This window comes from Ixodes scapularis, unplaced genomic scaffold (genome assembly GCF_016920785.2).
Source record: "Ixodes scapularis isolate PalLabHiFi unplaced genomic scaffold, ASM1692078v2 ptg001934l_1___fragment_2___debris__unscaffolded, whole genome shotgun sequence".
NCBI lineage: Eukaryota > Metazoa > Arthropoda > Arachnida > Ixodida > Ixodidae > Ixodes > Ixodes scapularis.
In genome coordinates, this window is record NW_024610210.1 from 39668 (window position 1) to 57339 (window position 17672).

The 17672-nt window shown below is 44.3% G+C and overlaps 1 protein-coding gene across 1 annotated transcript; it reads left to right on the plus strand.

Annotated features, from left to right (window-relative positions):
• The first annotated feature begins 7757 nt into the window (after positions 1-7757).
• On the plus strand, positions 7758-17261 carry LOC115329562. The gene is made up of 4 exons (XM_040205490.1): positions 7758-7824; positions 8584-8672; positions 14973-15065; positions 17154-17261. Exons 1-4 carry the CDS (start codon positions 7773-7775, stop codon positions 17259-17261), a joined length of 342 nt encoding a protein of 113 aa, XP_040061424.1. The 5' UTR covers positions 7758-7772.
• The last annotated feature ends 411 nt before the right edge of the window (positions 17262-17672 follow it).

Sequence of the window (17672 nt, forward strand, 5' to 3'; positions counted from 1 at the left end):
CGTGGCATGATCGTGGCATGATCGTGTACGGTTTTGGGGAGCTGGGGCCGGTAATATTTTTTCACGAATAAGGGCCAGCATCCGGCTGCAACCAAGGTGTCCGGACGTCGGGTCGTTGTGGCAGACTTGAAAGATCTCCTCTCGAAGGTCGAGCGGGATTACCGCAGCAGACATGGCGACTTTGAGCTTTCGGAAAGCATGTGTTTGCGTAAAAACAAAAGGAAAAAAACTCTCTTTATACGAACATTTATTAGAGATTAGTACAAAATAACAGGCGCGTGATGTCTTCTAAAACCTTTATTTTACATGGATTTGCTTCACAATTAATATTGTTTTTATACAACCATGTCTCACCGGGGATTTGAGGTTGCGCGTCCTGACCTGGGCGCGTACTAATTTCGGAAGTAATTCTCGGCTTGTCCGCTTGGGAGACAGGGGTTGGCATCCCTGAAACCCATTCCACCGTATATGTTTCGGCGCCAAAATGGCCGATTAAAGTCAGAATGAAACAGTCACAGCGGACGCTATCGAATGCGATACTCCCGAATAGAGTTCCTGTATAGGCTCCGTTAGGGAGCCAGAGTTGCGCGTTCGTCCCCGTAGCGCCGGCTTTCCTGCACGGCAGCCAAAGTTTTTTTTCTTTTTTTTTTAGATGCGGAGCATCTTTTGTTCGGGTCTATGTCCCGCGGCGTCGTAGTCCGCACTTACACTACGCATGCGCAACTCTCCTCCTTCCCTCTCTCCAACAGCTGCGCGTTACTCTCTCCGCTCTCTCTACCAGCTGCGTGCACTTCGCGTGCGTTCGCTTCTACTCGCACCGCGCGCGCATGCGCAACTCTGCTCCTCTAGTCTCCTCTCCTTCAAGTGCGAATGTAAGCAGCGGTAGCGAGATCCAGTGCTCAGCGAAGTGGACGTGATCTGCTTTACGGAGACGTGGAAGGCCGTGAACGTTGACATTGCGGGCTACGCTACGGTCGCGCGTACGCGGGGGTTTGGACGACCTGCTGGCGGTGTGGAAATCTACGTCAAGCGTTCCGACAAACGTTCCGTCAACGCGCTGGACCTACAACTGCGCCCCACTACTGACCAACGTAGAAACGGCGAGCATTGTGCCGCTAGCGTCTACGGCGTTAACGTCATGACCACGTACCTCGCACCCAACCTCTCACGCACAGCCGTGAAGCAGTACATCGACGAGGCCATAGGTGACTACCAAAAGCAATACGCAGGCACACATGATTTCATGCACATTGGCGACTTTAATGTCAAGGTCATCAAGAGCCATTGGATAGTTGAGTACATGTCATCACACCACTCGCTGCAACACGTATCATACGACGACCGCAAACAACAGTCAACTACCATTCACGGCACATGCATTGATCACGTCTTCACCAATTTCAAGATCCACCCACTGCACCAAGATCCACTCATGGTTCACTTCAGCGACCACAAAGCCATCCTCATCAAAGCAAAGTGCACACCTCAAGTACTAGACGCTGCTCAATAAAGACCTTCGTTAACCCTTTCACCTTCGTCTACGCTATTAAAAATTACTCCATCTTCCTGGGGGGAACCATGGGGTGATGCGGAGCATCGCGGAGTTTCCAACAACGTTCACGCGATGTGTGGTAACCAACGCAAGTTAACAACGTAATAATACGCAAGTTAACAACGTTACTAACAACGTTACTAACACCGTTAATAACACCGTTAATAACACCGTTAATAACACCGTTAATAACACCGTTAATAACGATCCGCGATGCTCCGCATCTCCCCATAATTCCCCTCGGGAAGATGGTGTAATTTTTTTTTTCATTTATTTGTTTGCGGATCTCTTCCGCGTAGGGGGGCAGAGATAAAGGCATGGTGCCTGACGGAGCCTTTGCCCCCCCCCCCCCCCCCCCCTTACAGTTCAGCAACACAATATATACAGTTTACAAAGTAAGAAACTATTGAACAAATATAAAACAACTGTGGAACAAATATGAAATAGCTTTGAAACAACTATAGAACAAATAAAAAGAAACACTAGAAATACTGAACATCAGTCACGTCACTGTTACGAGATATACCAAAATGCGCAAAATCTTTACGATCAAACTCTCTAGGTATTAGTTAAAAAAAAAGTCTGTTCTATCAACAACAACAACAAAAAGAACGAATTGAACAGTTTACAGAAAGGACATTTGTTCGAATAAACTATATGTGGGACAAATCCTAAACCGGAAAGCACATTATACAATTGAATATGCTCGTCACGTGACCGAATTCGACGAATAGCGGCACCGCGGATTCGAGGCGCGCGGCGCGCTCAAAACGCGCTAGGTGCGCATCCACTATTGGCCCCCCCCTCCCCGTATCTTATTCACAACGCTTATACATACAAAGCAGGAGAACGTACGCCGGGGCGCCTGCAACGTCTACTTTCTTGCACGACACTTGATCCGTCTCCTCACGCGATCGGATCTCGGCGAATAGCGGCGCGGTGGCACGAGGAAAACAGACGCGCAACTCTGGCTAACGTAGGGAGCCTATACGGGAACTCTACTCCCGAACCATTACAAGCAGCCGTGCAGTTCCCCGAGTGGCTGCCGCTGCGGGAAAAATGGACGCGTTGCGATCGCCATTAGCTAGGTTCTCGAGTACTTATCGTTGCCACTTCTTAAGGGACAGGCTTCTACGGTAGCTTTCCAACTGAGTGGTTCTATAGTAACGTTGGAGCCAACCAAGCAACGCCAAAATTGCACGATCACTGCTCGTTTTTTTCGTCGGTTTGCTATCAGCGTCTAAAGCAATCACGTACAAAAGAAAGCGCATTAATTGCGGCGCATTCATTATGCGTGATTGGCTTTGTCGGTTGTTATAAGCGCGTAAGAACGATGAGCGCCGTGACGATGCACTTTCGGCGACCACAGTGTTCGGGTCCCAGTGGTGGGACTCGAACTGTAACAGACCACACTGCTCTGCTTTATCTTGAAGACCACCCTGGACCTTAGTGACGATATCCAGCGGTTTTATAAGGCAAATTCCTGCAGCGTAGAATATCATGTTTCAGAGGTGTATCATACTCTTGTTCTGAAAAATATTCGAAGAACTAACCACGGTTTAAGAACTTTAGGCAGGTGCAAACTGCGGTAGAAATGTTTTTTTTTTGGACGAACATTTTTTTATATATATATTTTTTTTCAAGGTCGAGACAATCCTCTTGGACTCAAGTGTAATGGCCAGGTTTACAGGTGCAGTCTTTGACTCCTCCCACCTGCTTCCAAAGCTACCATTGGCGGGAAAATTCTCATGGAATCGCAGATTGTGTGGAACACGCCTACAATCTGTGATATAAATAAGGCAGAAAACTGTCCACATCTCAGACTAGGAATCGCCACTTCAAGATTCTTGAAGCAAGAAAGCCTTACGTAAGTTCTCCTCGAAATTGCTACACTTTTGTATTAGTTTTTGTCGCATTACCGTGCCGTGAAACTGTATTCATAACACCCTTGGTTTGAATAACGGATTGCTGTAGGTTGGTTTGTTGAGCTACGTTGTCATGCCATTTCTGCCGTCTTGAGGGATATTTTGAGTTTTCCAGAAATTAAAAAAAAAAAAAAAAACTAACTAATTATATCTCTAAATTAGCAATCAGGATTGCGTACTCACGATCCATATCTTTTTAGAGGGGTCGCTCAGATAGGTGAAGAAACATAAAATCAACCTATGTTAATGAACTGAATGGAAGTACGCAAACGAGCTTGTGTATATTTGATCTTGATAAAAAAAAAAACAAAAAAAAAACGATACCGCAGGTAAAAACCGACACAAACTTGAAACACTTCACTCTTTCTTTTTTTTTTGTAGTTGCTTTTTCGGGTGGTTTGTCCAGACATGCACCTAACGCGTTACTAGTATCGAGTTACACCTACCTAGTGACTTTGTTAAGTAACAAGTAAGCTATTAAGTTACCTTTCTTAAAAAAGTAACGACTAACGTATTTAGTAACTTTTAAGGCCAAGTAACGAGTAACGGTATTTCGTTACTTTTTGAGGAGTGACATGTAAAACAACGTATCAACAGCCTCATTTCAATTCCAAGATTAGTAGGCATCTGTTGCTACGAATGCTGGTGGGCAAACCCAAAAACAACTAAACGGTATGAGGGTATAGCAACGTTTATTGCTGAACTCTACAGCTGGGAATATCCATCATCCAACAAACACAATAAGGTTGGTTGGTTCAACCTTCTAGAAACGTGCAGAGACCGAATATGAACCCGGAGATTTCCAACGCGGGAAGGCACATAACCCAAAGTCAACTTCGAACTTTACAAGCACAGAGAACAAAAGTGAAAGGAGTATCCCAGTTTCGCCAGCCCTTCTTGAATCACAACACTACCGTTCTTCGAGCGCGTCATTAAAACGACTCTTCAGCATAGCCGGAGATCTATTGTTAAAGAAGCGGAGAAACATGAGTGATAAAAACTTCGAGAGGCAGCTACTTAAGTGCAACGAGTACTGTATATAAAACAATAAACTGCGAAACAAAAGCAGTAGTGTATTTTGTCGTCAAAGTAATGAGAAAACTAACTCGATACTCTTGAGGTAAAGTGACGCTCTGCTTTTGAGAATCCGTAAGAACTATCGTATTTTGTTACTTTTTGTGCGAGTAAACAGTAACGTTATCTAGTTACCGTTTGGGGGTAACATGTACAGGTCTGGTTTTGTCGTGTTGAACCTATGTTCCAGCGTGCCGCTTGAAAACAAAATGTGAGAGTAGTATTTCAAAGCATCAAAAAATACACGTTGCAAGCGAGATTTTGTTTTGTGCTTAATTCGCGAGTCCATCTTAATATCTTTTTTGGTTTCGTTTTGGCTCAAAAGAATACCTACTCAATATTCCTGTTGACATTCTCAAAAAATCTCTTTCGTTAAATTTCAACAAAAATATTTAGGTTTTTTTTTTGCCGTGTTTCTTGTTTCGAACCGGACTTCGTATCACAATATCACAGTATCAACCTTACTAGTCCGCCATCTTCCCTTAACAAAAGATATTGTATAAACATCAGCACGTACGGGAAGCTGGAGCCTGCCTCGCCCAGCGTCAGAAGCCGTCGCAATCGTCCGTGGAAAACTATGGACTAAGCTTCATGAAGCTTTTTTGGGTCAAGCAATGACCGGCAAATGTTTCAAGTTCAACATGAGATTTTAAACAATTCTCCGTTCGCATTTGATTTGCCGTCATTGCCTCCATATATTACATCCAACCCGTTTAAAAAAAAAAAAAAAAGGAACGTGGATGAAAAAAATTATTTGATAAAACAAATTTACAACGAAAGAAAAAAATGTTTTAGAGCTATATTCACGGCGCGAAACCAATTTGTAGTTGGCGCACGTGGGAACACAGGGCAAAGTGGCTACTAGAGTCACGTGGCTGGCCACTATAGCCACATGGTGCTTGCGCTCTTTCGCGAGCTTCCTGTGGGCTCTAAAAGTTAGTTAATATTGCAAAAGCATTAATTGTCTCATGGAGCGAGCCAACGGCAACTAAATTCTCCTGTCCGAAGGGAGCGAAGTGAACCGCGATCAGAAGCATCCAAGTTTTGAAGCTGCGCAATAAGCCAGCAAACTGTCAGCTAAATTCACCTCTACAAAAGGAGCAAAGTTAAGCACTGATGGATTATGCTTCCATTGGCTGGCGCGCGTGTAGTGAGTCGAACACCCGCCAGGAGGCTACGACTGCCCGATAGGCTTTCCCCTCCTCCCGCTGTGTGCGCCCGCTCCTCCCGGCAACGTTGGGGTCTCGGAGCATATCTCGGCATAACCCCCCCCCCCCCCCCCCCCACTCACACACACACACTACGAAAAGGCGGCGTGCGATGAAGAGGAATGGGAGAGGGAAGGTATTGTCATAGCCCCCTGTATACTGACAAAGGCTGGCAGATCGCCAGGAGAAGCGGCCGCCAAAATGAAAAAGGAGGAGTGGCAGACAACGGATGAGAAGAGAGCCACGTGACTGGCGCCCCGCTGTGGCGAGATGCCGAAACACACTTCTTCCGAGCAAACGAGCGTGTTTCGGGTCCTCGCCGCAGCAAAAGCTGTGCGCTGACGTCTAGGTTCCCCGAGAATGTCTCTTTGATGTTCTGTACAGTACCAGATCCTCGCGCTCCAAATCTGCGACAGGGCAGTCTATGGCTCCGTTGTCAAACTGCCAAGCTCTGTGAGTGTAGAGGAGGCTATGGTTTTGTTCGCTAACTCGGTGCGAACTGCTTGCTAGCACGCCGGGAACGCTGAGAGCCTGCTTTCGTGTCGCACTGGCCATGCCCGCTTCCATCTCATTCACTTGTCGGTCGGAAACTGGTGATATCTCGCTCTACTGCATTTCTTCGCGGTGTTGCGGCACTCCCTACCAGAGTGTATGTCCCCCTCCCCCCCTTTTATTGTCCATCGCATACCAGACACAGCACGCAAACCTAACAGGAGCTCATTATTGACAGCGTTCGACACCTAGACGGGACGCGGGAAGCCACACGGGAAGCCAGTGGTTGGCAGCGCCGTCCACGTCAGCGTCTGCGTTTATCGAGGCTGTACCCACTCGGACCTATACCCGCAGCATCTTCGCCGCGTCTGGGCCTTCCCGCGGCCGTGTTTCTCGGCCTCGATCCAGCGTAAAGTTGTGACACCCTGAAATTTGAAAACCTGCCCGCGTCCAACATTCTCTGTGTGGGTTTTCACTTCATTCGACCCGCAGCCGTTGCTCGGAGCTCGGTTTTAATCTTGTGTCCGCAGTCGTAAGCGGCAGCGACGACCACCCGACGCCAAGGTTTTATTTTATCTACTCTGGAATATGCCTCTGCAAAGCGTTCGTGTTCGCGGGGGTCTGCAAATCAATACGAGACGACGTTCATCAGAGCCAGTAATGGATGAAATTTACGTGAGAGTTAGTTTTCGCTCCTCTTAACAATCAAATTGCTCTACGCTTGCCGGCGGATTGCTTACACGTGCTGGAATTAAAATGATCGCGACGTTTCTTGCAGGCGCATGGAGGGGGTCTGTGCACTGCCCTCAGAAAGGAGGGAGGGGGGGGGGGGGGGGGGGCGGACCGCCTCGGGTGCCGCTGATCATAGTGACGCCACTGGACCTGTGTTCTCAAGTTCGAGTTCTCGCGTAAAAAGAGTTAGCGCCGAGTACGGCCTTGAATGTATCGCTGTGCTAAGAAGTCAACTTCAGAAGCTAAGGCGGATTGCTACACAGAATGTCTTTGCCAGTCAGGTCGCGTTTAATACAAAACGCTTCTGCGAGGAGCTGCACTGTGTCGCCACTGTCTTGCCGCACACTTCCAATTGCTACAACGTACAACGAGGAGGAAGGGTTTATTCTTGAATACGACATTTGACGTCATAATCAATGCTGTCGATGCTCAGTGTGGCCAGTAGAGTGGCAGTTTGAAGTTTGCGCGGACGCGTAAACTTCAAAATTTGTTTTCTCAAAAGAAAATAAATATTTTGATAATATATTTCGTAGACTTGTGTAGGGGCGAATATTTAGTACGTGCTGAATGTTTTATAAAATTCGATTATCATTAATGTTTCGCAGGAGCTCTCCTTTGAACGCGTTGCCTCTACATTTCAAAATCTCCAAGATTCAAGCCGTTACACGATTTAAAAAAAAGAAAAAAAAAATTTGCGTCGTCGAGTATAGAGGTTACATTTATGCTATTGCTACACTTTTAGGTGGACGCTCCAGTTGGACTGCGATTATATATTGCAATATAAGCAACATGCTGCTCGTACTTTTCGCCGTGGTGCTTCTTCTACCGGCATTTCAAGTTGGTAAGTCGTTTTAGAGATATAGACATTTAACAAATATATTATTTTCTTTGTTATTTCTCTCGAAATATTTTTGCTTGTTTTAATTCTTTAAGAAATAAGAAACACCAGTGATTGGATGTCACCGCTGCTGTCTGAACGTCGTTTGATATTGCAAGCAATGCTTTAGAACGGCAGGTGTCGGACGACTGAAAAGGTTGTAATAAGTAGTATTAATAGAGATATGACCAAAAGGAAGTCGGTGCATCGCATACCATTTAAGAGTCTCACACACGGTACACTGTTGAACTGCCAATCTTTAATTTATTACATGAATTCAAGAAATTAGATTATCTTGATGTTGCAAATGAGGTGGTCGCGACCCTCCGGGGTATTGCGGTTTGAAGCTGTACATTGGGTTAAAAAATCAGTTATGAAAAACCACATAAGTTGTGGTACTTAAACTAACAGGGATGAAGATATTTATCAATATCATCGGATATCTTTTTGCAGATGGCCCAATTTGCATATCTGCCATTGAAATGTTTTGTTCGATTACCTAAAATGGTTATTGTCACTAATAAAAAGGTACGACAATAGTAACACTAAAATCGAATTTAATTAGGCGAACTCGTGCCTACAATCTTAAAGAGAAAGATACCAGCATTTTACGCAATGTTAAAGCAAACACGAATTGCTTGCGTTTGCTCGTATTCCAAATACTAAAACTCACTACAACCTTCTTGCCTGTCTTTACCTTCATAATATTTTTTTTTTTTTCAGAAGGCGAGCGTCATCGTAGGTCTCCTGATCCCTGCTACAGAGATTTTTTGGGGGGCTCAGAAATTTGGTGCAAATTAAATGGATATGGCGTAAGTCGTAATTCGTAAGCCTCGCGAACAATAAAATGCACATGATATGCTACAAGACATTCCAAAGGGACCTTTAAATTTTCTTTTTTTTTTATAATGCGAAGATTAATTATTTAATACCGTTTATACTAAAACCTGGGTTTGGCAGGAAATCCCGTAATATATTAGAAAAACTCACAATGTCGCCAACTTAGTGACACATCGCTTAAACATTGTTGCACATGAGAAGAAAATACACGGCGGTTTTTTTTTTTTATATGTATCGCCATTTCTACAAGTATCAGGTGAAGCGAGTAGTTCAACAAGCTCGAAAGCGGTAGGTACTCAAAAGGTTAATTCTCCTTGACTATAAAAATATAAAGATATCTATTTTGGAAACTTTTTTTTTTTTTTTTTTTTTTTTTGTAAAAGTTAGGATCTATAGCGCGAACGAGTATCTGAGGTTTCTGGTGCTCATTCTTTTCTCTGCGCCGAGGTCACGCTTGTTATTCCACTAGCATAGTATCACATATGCCATGGTTATTTAACTCCTCACGCAATCTTAGAAAATTCTATAGTGCGCTTGACACTAGCCAACCTTGCTGGTCAACTCACACACTAATAGTCGTTTCCCGTATACACACCGACACGCGGCTCTGACGTCTAACAGCTGCGGTGGCGCTGCTCTCGTTGAGGGACATCCGCAGACCAATCAGTGACGCGGATCTGGTTCCCGCGCACGCGCGGTCCCCATATCCTGGTTTGGGCAAATGCTAACTTGTTTGTAAAGAGGTCTTACCAGCACACCGCTGACAAAGAAGTCCGCGTGTGGCGTGGGCACTGCGTGTGCACACGAACCAAACCCGCGTCAAGTTATACGTCTGCTCATCCGCTGCGTCGACAGCAGCACTCCCTCAGCCGCGTGACGTCAGGGCCTGATACTGGTGTACACACCACTAAAAAAAAACAAAAAAAAAAAACAGTCGGCCACAAAAAAAAAAAAAAAAAAAATTGTCTCTTAGCGGCGTCCCTGCTTACTTTTCAATTCGGCAGGCACAACTTGCGTAGGCGCAATATCAGATATCACTGACGGCTCAAATCTCGCCCTTTCCCGCTATTTTTTGCTTCTCATTGTGTATGTATTTTCCCCATGATATTCAGAAAGCACTGTACCACAGTAAAAAAAAAAACTGTAAACTATTTTTCTTTCTTTCTTTCTTTTTTTTTTTTTTGGGGGGGGGGGGGGGGGCACATGCTCGGCAGAGCTAATGCTACTAGAATGTTTGTTTTATTTTATGATGAGTTTTAACGACGCCGCCCGCTCAGCCAATATCTATCGACAAGGCGCTTAGCTGTCGAAAAGACTTTGCTAGAGAAAATAGTCGAAAGGCACGCATATTTCTCGGCCGAAAATGACGTGATTAATGACCTACATGACAGGACTCGTACATGAAATTTAGCGAGTGTCAGCATTCGAGCAATGCGGAGAGTATATTCTTCTGCTTCTTGCCTACGGGTTACGATAATGTCAAAACATTGAACCCTTATTGGCTGATTAACAAAAATAGTGGGTAGACTTAAAGCCATCTAGCATTGAGTTCTACCCACTATGCTTCAAATCAACGCCAATCGCCGCTCAACGTCGATCTGACGACACCGCAACTCCTGCGCAAGAAGCCGACGACTTGATCTCCGCATAGATAGTACCATAGCCTCCTTTATAGAGGCTATAGGATGGTGCGTATCACACGGTGCGGGGTTATACGAAAGCGATTTATTAGACAAGATATCAAACAACACAGCCCAACCGTGTCGAGAACAGTCACATCTTGTCAAACGGACGGTATCCAAGAGAACCTTGTTTTAAAACACCTTTACAAATTTTTTTCTTTTTTTTTAACATCAAGACAAAGAAACGTACACGACTTGTCCGTACCCCATCCCAACCTGAAGAGCCATTTTTGGTGATGACTGAAAAAGAATCTACGCGGATTATCCCTTGGAGTGGGGAGAACAGTCGTCATTAGGGATAGGCATTGTTAAACATTTTATCCCAATTAATCGGCACCCATTAATCACTCAATAGACCCTTTCCGAAATTCAGTCTGGCCACTTTGATCACTATCATCATCTGTGGAACGGCATCTGTGCCATACGAATGGCGGCCTTCTAGTGACTGATAAAGGAAGACGTTGAAGATGCTCCTAAGCGGATCTTGCGAGGCCTGTACGTTCGGGGGTCAGTACGAAGCGAAGTAGGGCTGGAACACAAGAGCTACGTAAGCGTTTATTTCTAATTGCTCAGATTCAGTCAATCTGTCGTGGCACACAATCGGCTTTAAAGCACTTTGGTGTATAGAATTTTCTCGAGGCATCTCAGTGGGTTGGAGCTTTGTTCTGAATGCACGTTCTTGGTCACCATCGACCTGAAAGTGATCGAGAAAGAACTCACACTGAACAATTCCTTGCGTGCCGTTGACTTGCAAAAGTGACGGTGCCGATACAAGTTCATTTCCGCCATTGATATGGCAAAACGTTAACTGCCTTACGAACCACCAGATGGCACTGAATTTCGGAAAGGGTCTATTAATCGATGGATTGGTCGCGTTACGTTTCAGGCATGGTAGCGCCAAAAGGGCAAAACAGAATTTTTTAAATGCTTTTTGTATTATGGTGAGCGCTGCAATATGCATTTTGAGCTGTCGATGAGCGTGTGCAGCTGAATACATTCGAAATATGCTCACAGATGATTATTGCATCGCAATAAAGAAAAAAAAAAGATGATTATTGCATCGAAAAAAAGCATAGCAGAGGGAGTTTTTCTTTTGTATTTTTTGACATCAGCGAGTCCCCTGCTTCTTCACAATCACCCTTGCTGCACTAGGCAGGTGCTTGAGAGCTTGAACCAAAGCGCACATTATTTTTTCCACGACGGGCACTACATCAAAAAGGAGGAAGACCTGCGATCGCTACGGCAGTTCGCCGTTTGTCACGTCGACTATAAAACGATAGAACGACCCTCCCGGACTTTTCCGTTGGCCAGTTGGCACCGTGGCACGACGCGCGGCTAGCCCATTGCGAAAAAAAAAAAAAAGGGTTGTGTGCGTGTTTATACAGCCTAGAACTTGGTCTGCCTCAACGGGCGACCAGTCTCCCAGCTGTAGACGAGAAATTTAGCCAGTGCAGTACAACTGCTGGCCTAGGGTCTTTAGCGTGCACCACGCAGTAGTGATACACGATCGCACGCCGGTACGATGCTCATCCAGATCGAAACGGGCAGGGGTGGGGACTGAGCCCAGGATCCTGGGTTCTGAACCACGAGCTTTTGCTCCACGTGCTCCGAGCTGGTGCTAGCCACTCGGAGCACGATGCTAGCCCACTCGGCCATCAATCTCCCACCGATCGTGAAAATCGGCTACTTAAAGCGGATTGACAACTTCCGTAGACCAACCTCAACGACGGATTACGAGGGACTGCAACGCAGCCCGTGTCCGTCCTTACGTCTCCAAAGCCGGCGGCAGCAGCATCCGAGCGTCCAAAGAGCGCACTAGGGAGCCAGAGCCCAATACACGGCTCTGTGGGGAGCCTCCCTAGAGCGCACTTTGGCGTACCCCAGAGCCGTATATGGGGAGAGTTTGGTCAGTCTATGATCTCGCCGCCGTAACGCTCTCCTCCCGAGTGAGCCAATCAGCACGCGGCGCAGAGCGAGAGGCATGAGCGCATGCGCGTGAACTCCCGGCTGCTCCCACCTGAGTGGGGAGGGCCGCCATCTTCGATCATTCTCCCGGCGGAATGCGTGGGATCGGCATCTAAATCTCGATTATTGCCTTTTATATGGCTGGCTCTGGCAAGAAAATGACAGTCTGTTATTCCTCGGTGGGTCAAAAAGCTAATAAATAAATATTTTTCGGCGTATGGCCACAAACTTTAATTCAGGCGAAGAAGAAGTCGGCCCGTAGCAGACGACGCGTAGCCTCAGCCGTGCTCTTCTCCGACCAGTCTCCGACAGCGTTGCTAAAAAATGGCGGTCGTCTCCTCTCTGCTCCCTTCTTTCTCTCGCGCTCCTTCGGCGCTCTCCTCCCTTTCATTTACTTTTCTCCTCTCCGGCGCCTTCGTCGCCACATCCACTGGCCAAACTCTCCCAATATACGGCTCTGGCGCACCCGAGCCCCGCCCGCCATCTGTTGGCGCTTGCAGATGGTGTTTCCTAGCCAGTCTCCACAGCAAGGAGGTTAGAAGTACTAGGAGGGGGCACGTTGCACTATTGGTGAAGCCTAGTCATAAAAAGTTTAAACTATTTTGTGCCCAGCGTGACCGCAGATCTCCCTTGCGATTGGTGCGCGTGACATGTCACGTGCGAGATGGATGGTTGATTGTAGGAGGATCCCTTGCAGGCTTGCGCGCGCTCCGTCCGGTAGGTTTTATTAGATCGAAGGCTAGGCTGTGGTGTATTCTAGTACACCATAGCTAGACGAAGGCTAGCTACGGTCACGTGATGTGGTCACGTTCGCCTGAGAAGTGAGGAGAGTAAGGAGAAAAATGAGAAAGAGGCGAGGCGTCAAGGGAGCATGGCTTGTGGAGGCTACGCGGACGACGTCATGCCCTCTCCTACCCTTCTATTCTCCATGCTCCACAGTCAGTGCAGCTGTGGCGCCGTCCCGTGTTGACTTTGCGAACTTCGGTTAGTCCAAACTAATTGAAGGTCAGCTCATGTACCGGGGCACTAATGCAAACACATTAAAGGGAAGCTGAAAAGGTTAAAAAAAAAAAAAGATACGAGTTAGAGGTGAATTTTAGAGTATTTTTACCACGTGAATCTGAATATCACGTTCGTTTTCCCCGAAGATGCAACTAAACGAGAAGACCCCCAAAAATCTCCGACCAGCCGTTACGCCACCTAATAACCTTTCGGTCGCCAAGCGCGTGTCGTTCGTGTGGGCAACGCGTGCGATTGCAAGCTTGCCATGTATATTTTCCCGCACTGACACCAGTCATGACGTCTTTTTCTGACCTTTTTTGAAAATAGCAAGAGTGCGCGTGCATAGCTTTGATAGGCGCTGAATATGCGCGAGAGCGGAGATTTTGAAAACTCTTTTTGTGAGATAACGCCCCGAGAAGGAGGCGCTTCAGCGGTACTCTGATATTGTCTTGTGCAGCCTCCGTGTACCAAATAATAATAATAATAATAAAAATACCGATATTTGTGTGCTTGGAAGCCAAATGAAAACGATTCAAGCGTTTTTACTCAAATACAGAACCGCTTAAATGTCCCTTTAAAAACCCTAACCCTGGTGCGCAGGCGTATTAAAATTTTAAGCTGCGAGTCTTAGTAGGGTGATTTCAAAAAAGATCGACCAAAGGGTGGCTGGTCGACATCTTTAAATGAACTGATGTTTTAAGATGCTATTTTCTAGTGTCTGTTGTAAATGGATCCAAACTTAGTTTTTACCAGAAAAGCAATATGGGGGACAGGAAAAATTTTAAAGTATGAAGAGATGGACAGCTGCATTAACGCGCACTGATGAGGGGGCAGATTCGAAAGTGATAACTAGAAATAATATTAGGAGAATTCTAATACTTTTTTCAAACCAAACTATGGGTATAGCTTGCTTGTAATATATAGTAATTATATTTTTTTAACTTATATTTCTTTTTCTAAAAATCGCCAAACGCTCAAACGACAAACGGCAAACTTTGGAGGCCTGTATCTCCTAAAATAATTTAACCACCATCATATACCTTTCAGATAGTATTGTCCTTATATATGGCTATTATTTAAAATATATATAAGGTATTTGAGTAATACGATAGCCGTGATATATTTAGGCAAACATGGGAAAAAATTAAACAACGAAAAATTCCAATGCGAATAAAAAAAGCACCTTCGATTTTTTTTTTTTTAATTGGGGTACCTTGTCATAATTTATTTCGGCATTCATTTCTATTAAAACATGTTGCATTTTTTGGGTGAGAAAGAAGACACAACTCCTCAAAGTTAGGTCCTTTTTCAAAGCCTGCACTTAGCATTGCCCTATTTGAGAAGTAACTCTGACTTCCAGTTTCATGAAACTAACACTTATCTTTTTTTATATTTTTTATATATAAAAAGGCCAGAGAATGTCGAGGAAAAACAAAAGGGGATTTCCTCCTTCAAAGTTGGGAGGGGGGGGGGGGAGTGGCAGAAGGGAAGTGAGGGTCAGGTTCTTTTTCTCTGCTTCGGGGCCTGCCTTTAAATTCACCATTCCAACAATTTTTTTTTTATCTCTTGGACAGAGATTTATTTTAATTTTTGTTTGTGACATTATATGTCAATGCACTGCAGGGTTTTAAAAGCTATGATTCTTCCGGGTGTAATGTGACATGCAATGCTGGTCCCCTGACGTTGCCAGAGACGGTTTGCATCGTCGGTAGCCCGGTAAGTCGTGAGAAAATGTTCTCGCTGCCTTCCCGTTTTTCTTTTTTTTTTTGCGGGAATTTATTTCATGATAGGTGCCCAGTTTTATATATTTTCAAAAAGGCATTTATCGTTCCCGTTTACCTTATTAAGGGCATGCCATAATTCTCCCCTTTGTCTTTGTTTAACCATAACACAAGTGGTACTTATTGGCTCTCTGTTGGTTCTGTGCTGAACTAATACCCGAAAATTTTTTTTTTACATTGTCAAGACCATGCGTCATTTCATTCGATCCCCTAGGCAAGACGCAGTCGGTCATCTTTGTTATGTATATTCAGATGACCAGATATTTTCTTATATCCAGTCTACTGGCGGTACATAGCACAAAATAGTTTTTGACGTGTTACAATTACATAACAATATTCAAAATTGTTTCATAAAATCGAAAACGCCTCTCATATTATACCCAACTCCCCATGATCACGTCGACTACTAAAACGGCTGGTAGGAACCGGAACCTGACGATCCAGCCAACAATTCCTAAAGCCTCTCAGTGTTGCGTTTAGGCAAACAACCGTCTCGACGATGTCTGGAGGTCTAGATGGGGTGTCAATTGTGCAACATACCATCCGTCTTTCAGCCTAATGAGGAGGCAAATTTCAGCTTGAAATTTACGACCTCTCTGCAGCTTGCTTTGCTGTAATATTTATTAGAATAATAAACTATAGGAAATGATGATATAAGTACCAAAGGTGGTTGTATTTTATCAAAAAAAAAAAAAGGAACAGGATTAAAAGCAAGAGTATTAGCAGTGGAAGCAACATTAACGACAGTTACAAGTAATAATAGTAGCATTTAAAGGACCTTGGAGCGATAAGGGGAAAAACTATATAAGGACAGAATACAGAAAGTACAGTTTTAATGTATATTCTTTTCGTGTTTTGTTAAGTTTTTCATTCTTTTTCAAGTCTTTGCACCAAACCAACGCGCTCACTTCCAAGGGAACGACATTAGGCTGGGACGTTTTTCTTTTTACACAAACATGCTGGCACTTGTGCTACCCTGGTATACTTGAACACAACGCCACTGACCAAGAAACGTTTTTGCTGCTGTGTAATTTTGACGATACGTGTGGACTTTTTCTTCCATCTTCCCCCACGCAAAACATAATGACGTAGTAGCGGGTATCGTATCGTTGTCGTAGTCGCGGGACTATCTTATAATAACGATATTCAAAGGTATCTCATAGATTGGACGCGGGGGCAACTGTTTGGTCTCATGACAATCAATGCGCCAACAAGTATTCGGGTGGTGATTGAAGTCAAATCGCTGCAGCGACGGGAACAGCCGACACCTAACACTGTCTGCAGCTTAACACGAGTGATATGCTTGCCAACCCCAGTGCACGGCTGTGAAGAACGTTGGGCCCCATACAGTCGGCACGAGATCATGTGGCCCCTCATTTTGCCTGTAACCTGAAAAAGTTACCGCCACTTTTTTCTCAAATTTTGTTGCGACTGCCAATATGAGATATAATCTAACCCATGTATCGTAGGTTGTGAATGTCAAAGATTAATGCTGCGCGTTATTTAGTGAAAGTCCAGAATTAGTGGCACGGCACCGTTATTTATTTATTTATTTGCAAGGACAACCTGCAGCGCTGAAGCATTGTAGCAGGGAAACACTAAATAAGACACATACTCACGAACATAAATACAATGTCAAAAATACAATAAATACTGTTAAATAAAAGAACACACACAAGCTTTTGAATGTTAAAAAAATTATGATGCTGAAAAGAAAGATATCCTACGTCATCTGTAGTATATTCAAAGGTATATTCAAGAGTAGTATATTCAAAAATATTCAAGAGGCTAAAAGTATATTTTCTAGTACAACTACTGAAACAAAGTCTCCTCCCAAGTACCCCAATCTCATTTGAAAAAAGTACATTTTAGTGCCTCTTTTGGGGCACTAAATCATGCATTTGATTATACATGACTTACAGTCCAATTAATGAAACGACTACCAGCGAAACGAAGTTGTTCGAACGCTGACATTTCTGTTGTGATTGCTGTAAAACAAAAATTGCATTTTCTCTCTGTACAGCCCTGCAAAAAAGACAATGACGATGCCGTCGGTAAATGGAAGGAGGACTTGGAGAAGAAGAAAGCAGACCTACTCAGAGAATGGTGCTATTGTCCTAAATGTTATTAGGATTTAACTTTTGTCACAGCGACTGCCATAAATAAAGTGGTGTCATGTGCCCTTTATCTGTATCTACCCTTTATAAAACTGTATATCTCTTCCTTAGTTCTTCAGGTTGTGATGCCCAGTAACTACAAGCTGGGCTGTATTGCGGTAAAAGTGTTTCATGTTGTATTCTCGATATATTTTATTTTTCATTGGCAATTATTTCAATCTGTATCAGGATAAAATTTGTAAACACAATTGGTAACTCAGTAGTAAATTGTATTCAAAATTATCGATTATATTTCAATATCTTCGGTGGCTTATGCATTGCGTTAGATATGCTTTCAAAAATTACCGTTCTTAATTCAAGGAAACAATGAATGCAATGGTTAGCTCAAGGTGTCACATTGTCTACTTAAGATATCTGGAACATGG